This window comes from Nanorana parkeri, unplaced genomic scaffold, assembly GCF_000935625.1.
Source record: "Nanorana parkeri isolate BGI_ZX_2015 unplaced genomic scaffold, ASM93562v1 scaffold369, whole genome shotgun sequence".
In the NCBI taxonomy this organism is placed as follows: Eukaryota; Metazoa; Chordata; class Amphibia; order Anura; family Dicroglossidae; genus Nanorana; species Nanorana parkeri.
The window spans coordinates 334,134-342,025 of NW_017306637.1; the positions used below are offsets into that span (position 1 = coordinate 334,134).

Here is a 7,892-nt window from a genome sequence, read left to right on the forward strand (position 1 = left end):
GGCTAGAACTCACCTCAAAAAGCACTCACCTCATAGTTCTCCTTTAATGCAGCAGAGGGAAGATATTGGAGGAGAGCCAATCATGTGACTTTTATGAAGCACATCTATATGCATTACAATGTGCAGAGGTTTTTACAGTGGCATAGCCCCAGTACAGCTTTTTTTATTTTTAAGCGTATCCCTAAATGTTTAGAACCTTGCATAAGCCCAGTTCTCTTCAAGGTTAATGTTGTATAACAGCTGAGCCTATGAAAACTTCAGTAACTGTTCCGCAATCTATCTTGGTCCTGGTAACAGTTCTTAAATGTCACCCTTCAAAAATACCCTAAACCAGTCTATCTTCCCCCCACGTCTTGTTTGCAGCATCAGTATGTTTAAAGGAAATAAATCACTTTTCACTAATATCGTCTTTTAGTCTTTAATAAGGAATATTTATAACACACCAACATAGTCTGAAAACATCTAGCCATTACAATACCATGGCAACATAGTTACATAGCTTAATATGTGAACATCGGAAAGAATTGCACAAATGGCTGTCTGGGTGTAATAACGGGTGTTTAACAAAGAAGTAAAACATTGGTGTATAAGGGAAAGCTATTGGACTGTTCACACCTATGCACATGGAGCAGTGGGCCTCCAACCTTAAAGTCACTGTGGAAAGGGCAGAAAGATGGCTTCCAGCAGCACAGAGAGCTTTGGAAGTTATTAGTAAAAACAGAATTGAATAACAAACTTTATATTAGAAGATTAGATCAAGCTTCTGCTGACCAGACATTATAGAACGTTCCACCTATTGTAGCGCACTGTGGCTCATCTTCTGACTTTACACATGGACCCGCTGTAATCCTTATCCTTGGCTTAGTGACTCACTGACCCAGAAGTACATGCATATGCACACGACATGTAACTGGTTGCTTGATTTTTTTTTTTCCCCAGGTCAGTTGCTCACTATGTAGTGATGCAAGGATACCAAACTGGTGTCAGCAATGGCAGCTTCCATATTTCTACTTTGACATGCACACTTTAGGCCAAGGATACTTCCATTGTAAACCCCCACAGTTATGATCTATGTTTCTGCAACAAGTCACAGTATAAAAACAGAAGCAAAACGTATTGTATTACACATAGCAACACCAGGCAGTTGCTTTTTTTTTTTTTTTTTTTTAAAACAAGGTTTAGACCAATCTGATTGCTATAAGCACTACCTTAGCAGTCCACTGGCATCTTAGTAATCTGCTTTTTACAGTAGATCACTGTATTGCAAAGTAAAAAACAGAGACAATAAGAGAAACTAGCAACCCGAGAGGCAGGCATACTACCTCTTCCATTGTAGGAGAGTGTCATTTTAAATCTCTGAGACCATGAAGTAATATAGAAGTGTCCTGCTCTTTTGCACTTCTCGAGCAGGCATTAATAAGAGCAATATCCCTCTTATGAAAGGAAAATCAGACCTTCCACTTAATGGTCATATAAGTATACAAAACCTCATTTGCCAGTGCGAATGCAGACTAAATATCAGTTGAATATATATGTGAATACATGAGGAGCATTATGTGTGAGGCCCGGTGCACACAGCGTTTGCCGCGTGGCCCCATTGATCATTAATGGGGTTACATCCACGTGGCAATCGCTGAAAAAAGGTACATGAACCTTTTTTTGTGGGAAACTGCGATCTACCTGGCGCAACTGGGGTACCATTAGAAAAGAACACCGCCAGCGTGATCAGCGATTTCATGCACGATTGCAACGCGGTCATGGAGCACCCGTGTGAACCTTGCCTTAATAGAAAGTTTTGGAAACTCCAGCTGGTGGGAAGACAATGACCTCTTTATTAGTATAGGACAAGGGTAGGCAAACTCAAGCACTCTAGCTGTGGTGAAACGGCAAATCCCATCATGCATCTGACTCTGGGAGGCATGTCTTTTGGCTGTCAGTCTTGCAGTGTCTCAGGGGATTGGTAGTTGCACCACAGCTGGAGGGCCATAGTTTGCCTACCTCTGTTGTAGGATATAAAATATAGAAAATACATTTTGGTGGATTCTTCTTCAAAGCTTTGGTGGTGTTACACCTGTTGGTTGTACCAGTCACAACAGACTCTATAGAACACCGTTATCATACAAGGACCTAGACTGCAGTGCCCATAAACTACAGATCTTACCATTACTAAAGCCCTAATGAAGGGCCCAGTCTCCTGAAATGTGTTAGCTATGTTTTATATCACACTTCTAAAGTGATCATATTCCCCAACCAGCTGGCACTACTCACCTACTTGAAGGGACCTTCCATGAGTCAAAACGCCACAGACCTACCCAGCACTGACCAGATCCACCACTACAAGGTTTATTATCTATGGAATGGGAGGGGGAAGAAAAGTGTTGTTTCATAGAAGGGTCACATGTATTGCTCAGTACGTTTTCAACACTTACTATCCCTATGACACTGAAACCCCAAAATTACACAAACACAGGAGCTCAACATTTATGAAGCGTTTTTTGTTTTTTTTTATTTCGTGGACAATTTAAAAAAGAAAAAAAAAAAAAAAAGTATATTTTAAAACATGTGGGCTAACATGGTTGTAAAAAGGTTTATATCATATCAACAATATATCAGAAAAAAGTTTTAAACAGATCAACAGCAGTATGAAAACCCCAAAGAAAAAAAAAGGAAAAATATTGAGTTGACAACCAGAGAAGACAAAGTATGTTCATTGTATTATCCAGAAGATCAGAAGGTAATACATGAATGTGAAGTAACCATTCTACATATAGCACCATAAAGTGGTCCCATATTCAATATTTTTAACCTGATTTTTATATTCATATAGTGTCATTAAATATTCACCAAAAAAACTTGAATAATGTAGAACTACAGAATGCATGATGTCCATGTGAATGACGTACTTTGTGTAAGCACTAGCACAGCTGAAAGGTTTACATGCCTTGATAGCTTCACCTATGGTTCTTATTACTGCAGCATGAGATAAGAAGGAAAAGGTCATCATCTTCCTTGCCATGGTTTGAAAGCAATTTCCAGCACTCCTTACAGACCAGCTGCGTATCCCAAAGGACACTGCATCATGCGCCTCAGTGCAGGGCCCTCTAGTGGCAGGCAGAAACAGCCTCCTCTATGTTAAAAGAGGTAGAAACAAATGCTGGAAGGTTGCACGTTAGACAGGAATGGTAATACCATTTGTTTTTTTTTTCTCAGGCTGCAGAGCAAGGGCACATATAAAATTACATTTTCCTTTATTACCCAACATAAATCTTTTACATATGTAAGGTTTTAAAAAATATGACGTGAAGAACCCTGCAGCAACCAATCACAGATTGTTTCAATGTGTATATTAAAAACTGGCTGGTTACAGCATCTTAATGCTTTTTGTTTTGCACTACAGAACGATCTACAGTACCACATACTGTCCAGGATTTTAGGACTTGCATAATTTGTTTGGCTTAAAGTGATATTAAACTCAGGAATTAAATCTTAAAATACATTTAAGTACCCTAACTAGTAACAAAAAATGTACCTTATTTGTGTATCACTCCAATCATCTCTGAATTGGTGCTGACACTGTCCTTCCTTCTGGAGGGTGGTTACTTTTGTTCCCCATGGTCCCTGTGTGTTGTAAAGTAGCCACCGGTCCAAGCTCGCTCCAGTGATATACTACAATCTCATATTTAGTTAACCAATTTGTATTGAGATTGTAGTCCATCACAGGAGCGAGCTTGGAGCGGTGGCTACTTTACAACACACAAAGGGACCATGGGGAACAAAAGTAGCCACCCTCCAGAAGGAAGGACAGTGTCAGCATGAATTCAGAGATGATTATTATTAGAGGATCTACAGCTGTGTGATACACAAAATAAGATACATTTTTGTTAAAAGGAGAACTATGAGGTGTGTGATTTTCACTCACCTCATAGTTCTAGCCGACCTGTGAACAATGAGACTGTCGCAGGTCGGCTCAGTAGATCGGGAGGTGAGTGGAACACATACCGGCGTTCGCTCACCTCTCGATCCTGTCACGGCTCTCTGCCGTGACAGGGGAGGGGCTGGATTCCCCCCTCCCTGCTAGCGCTGACTGGCGGGACGGGGGAGGGTACAGCTGGCTCTGCCTTTAGATAGGCAGAGCCAGCTGTCAGTCACGCAGCTGGGCGGATCCCGGCACAATTGTCGGGATCCGCTTCAGCTGCGGCGTCTCAGTATACCGCGAGCAGCTGCTCGCGGTATACTGCGGCGTCTCAATATAGCTCGCAGTATACTCAGCCTGGGGTGACGGGAGGACGCTAGTTTGTGTCCTCTCGTTACCATAAGGAGAACTATGGGGAAAAGAATTAACCCCATAGTTCTCCTTTAATAGTTAAGCCTCATTCACACTGGGCGTACAGGTCCGGGTGGTGTGCATGCCCGTAAACAACTGATCCCCGGAGGGACAGGTGCTGCATGTGATTGCGCTCAGCAGCCTGTTCTTCCTTCTAGGACGACGCAGTTGTACAGTATCAAACGAACACAATCCTGTCTGCATCCAAGTGCAGACATCCGTCCCCGCACGGATGACAGCGTACAGCCGCGTCCTCCCATAGGGAAGAACAAGCTGCTGAGTGCAATCACACGCAGCACCTGTCCCTCCCAGGATCAGCTGTTTATGGGTGTGCAAGCCACACGCCCAGTGTGAATGAGGCCTTTAGGTACTTAAATGCATTTTTAAGATTTAACCAAGTCAGAGATGATTTGAGGATCTGCAGCTGAATGATACACAAATTAGATACAGTATTGTTAAGAATTTGGGTACTTGAATGCATTTTTAAGATTCATCTCCAGAGTTTAGTGTCCGTTTAATGAAGCAAATAATTCATTATTGTATGTCAATTCTAATTGGCATGGCATATCAGGATTAAATTATATAGCGTTTTACTATTAGCCATACATAATGGGGAACAATCACACTAGACACGCAACGTGTAGATTATGTACCAACTTTCAGCAATAAACTACTGCTAGCTGATTTCTAATTGGCTTCCAAAAGCCTCTGCACAATGTGTTATGTGCAAATTGTGACCTTACCTTGCTACAATGGTACTTTCCTATACATGGCTAAGGTGAAAAAAATATATATAAGCTCATGTACCGTGCATCTTTTTCAAAGCACAAAGATATCACAAACTGCATTCGACCACATACAATAAAAAATAAATAACAGCTTTGACAAAGGATTAAAAATGAGAGGTCTTAAATTATGTAATTCAAGTACAAAAAAACACTTTGTAAGACATTAAATAAAGCACATCATGTTTACTCATTTTAACTGCTGCCATTGGTTCACGTTAAACAATTTATTGTAAGGAACTAAATTCAGCATGTAACTGTGGACAAAGTATAATAGACTATAAAAACCTTCCCTGCAGGAGCCGAGAACTTGCCTGACAGATATATGCATAGATATATGCATAAACGTGGTGAAAGTATACTCAAGCACAACCCAGCTTAAGTTAAGAAAATCACATAATTTGCTATTTTGTTAAAAGTAAAAACAAAATGATGTCCAAAATTTACAGCACCGTCGTTCTATCCATATAAAAATGGAACAGTTAAATCATTTCCTAAAATGAACAGCATCAAGGGTAGAGCATGCAGTTCAGAAACAACTGCATCACACAGCCAACATTAAATACAAAGCAACTGTGACTACGCTAGTTCGTATGCTTTTTTTTTTTTCCTCCAAAAAGTTAATGTTTTTAAAACTTCCTACCTTAAAATAAATTGTTACTACTACTGCTTACATTTTAATAAAAATAAGAGGTAACGTTTGAGACGAAAAAGTCTTCAGTTAGTCAACTGAGGTTCAGTTCCTTGTGACTGCAATAAAACTGCAGTGACACTTGCATAGCTTGGAACACGCAGCAAGTCTCAAGCACTGCTGCTTTCTTGTCGCTGGTCCTCACAGTGGTTAAGCGTAGACATGTGCTCACCATGGGGCTCAGATGGCCACGGCCCGTTCTGAACAGACTCAGAGTTACAGGGTGCTAGAAAAGAGCAAATCAATACAGTTAGGACAATTCTACTAATGTAATGTAAGCTTACCATTTGCAATGCACAAAACTTGCAAAATTTATTTTTGTCATGTCCCTCTGTGTTTCAGGTAGAGATCTCTATAGGTTGTTATATACCACTCTTCACTAAACCCTCCCTTCAGGGAACCCCACAGCCTGATATCAAACATTGCTGCTTGGCAGTCCAAGTGCAATATTTGGAAATCAACCATGGTTTTCTGCATCTGAACCAGACCCACACAATGTGGCATCAGTATTTAGAAGTAACGGACATGACATCAGGCTCATCTTTCTGGTTTTTAAAAGGAGAATTATGAGGCGAGTGTGATTTTCACTCAGCCTCATAGTTCTAGCCAACCTGTGACAATGAAACTGTCACAGTTAGGCTGTTCCTGGTGTGCCCCCTTTAATTAATTGGATTTCAGTTCATTCAATCATGGATGTATATCATCACATGCTGGAGTTACTGTTTACATGCAAATGCAAACTGCCTAGTAACAAACATCCACCCATTAAGGCATTTTGTCATTTGCATAACTCCTCCCAGCTCCTTGCTTTAAAGGAGTACCAAGGCAAGTTTGCTGTGACATTTTCAGGAAGCGATGTGAAGCACCCCTGCTTGCGCCTTCCACCAGCCATAATCTGCCTGCATTACATCCCAGTTGCCTTTTTCTACAACATATACAATTAGTGTTCTATAATCCAAAAGAACTAGAAGGGCTAATTAGACTCCTTAAGATAACACAGGAAGTGTGCACAAGAACAGATATTGTTTGCACTTATTGAACAGATATACCAAAAATGGTTTCAATGTTATACTTAACAGACCAAAAAAGTAACAAATAAGGTAAGTTCATTGTTAGAGTTTACATACCCTTTAAGATGTATTTCTACTTTTGCAGTCAAATTTGAGAAACCCCTTCTATATGTCTGTTATGTGATCCTGGTCACACAACATACTGAAAAATAACTTTAAAAATTCTTACCTTTCAGATGTTATGTTAAAAACCACTTGCCATCCGGGGCATTTTCCTACTATTTGCGCACACATGATAAAATATACATTTTTGGCTAGAAAACAGCTTCAGACCCCAACAATGATATATTTTCTGAAAGCTGAGACCCTGTAGAATAAAAAAATGCTAGGTGCAATTTTTTACGCCGCACGGTTTTTGCGCAAATGTTTATCAAACCCGTATTTTAAGGAAAAAGTAAACTAAATTAAAATTTAGTGCACAGAAACATAATATAATACCCAATTTTTTGGTAAAATATGAAAGACGGGATCACGTCGGGTAAATAGATACCAAACATGTCAAGCCTTAAAATTGTGTTCGCCCGTGAGGCCGCAAAAAATATAAATACCCAAAATTTCTCATAGGGAACATTTTAAATGCTTTTACCGCTCATCAGTTTAGTGCTAACAGTCATTGACAGTGCTATAATTATTGCTCTCGTTCCGACGTTTGCCGCGATATGTAAAATGTGTAGCGCAATTGTCATTTTTGCGTGTGTATGTGCGTGCACGTGGGGGACGGGGGTCTTAAAATTTTTTTTTCCATTTTATAATTTTTCTTTTATGTTACTTTCATTTTTAAAACTTTTTAAACACTTTATTTTATTTTTTTTCCACTAACCCTATTGCTATTACGTAGGGAGCTAACAAGCACCCCATCTAATAGCAGATAGGGTGTGACAGGTCCTCTTTATGGCGACATCAGGGGTCTTGCAGACTCCTAATGTCACCTAGGGACCCCAAAGAAGCTGAGGAAGCAGAGATCTGCTTCATCTCCTGGCTCTAAGAGCCGGAGACTGTGTACAGTGACACCGGAAGTGATG

General features: G+C 40.2%; 1 protein-coding gene across 2 annotated transcripts in view; it reads right to left on the reverse strand.

Moving 5' to 3' along the window:
* Nucleotides 1–5,523: 5,523 nt before the first annotated feature.
* Nucleotides 5,524–7,892, reverse strand: part of TDG (thymine DNA glycosylase) — a 16,222-nt gene continuing 13,853 nt past the window's right edge. For both annotated transcript variants that reach the window (XM_018558923.1, XM_018558922.1), the window contains exon 10: nt 5,524–6,026. In XM_018558923.1, the coding sequence (XP_018414425.1) occupies nt 5,911–6,026 (116 nt within the window). In that variant the 3' untranslated portion in view covers nt 5,524–5,910. The remainder of the gene's footprint in view (nt 6,027–7,892) is intronic.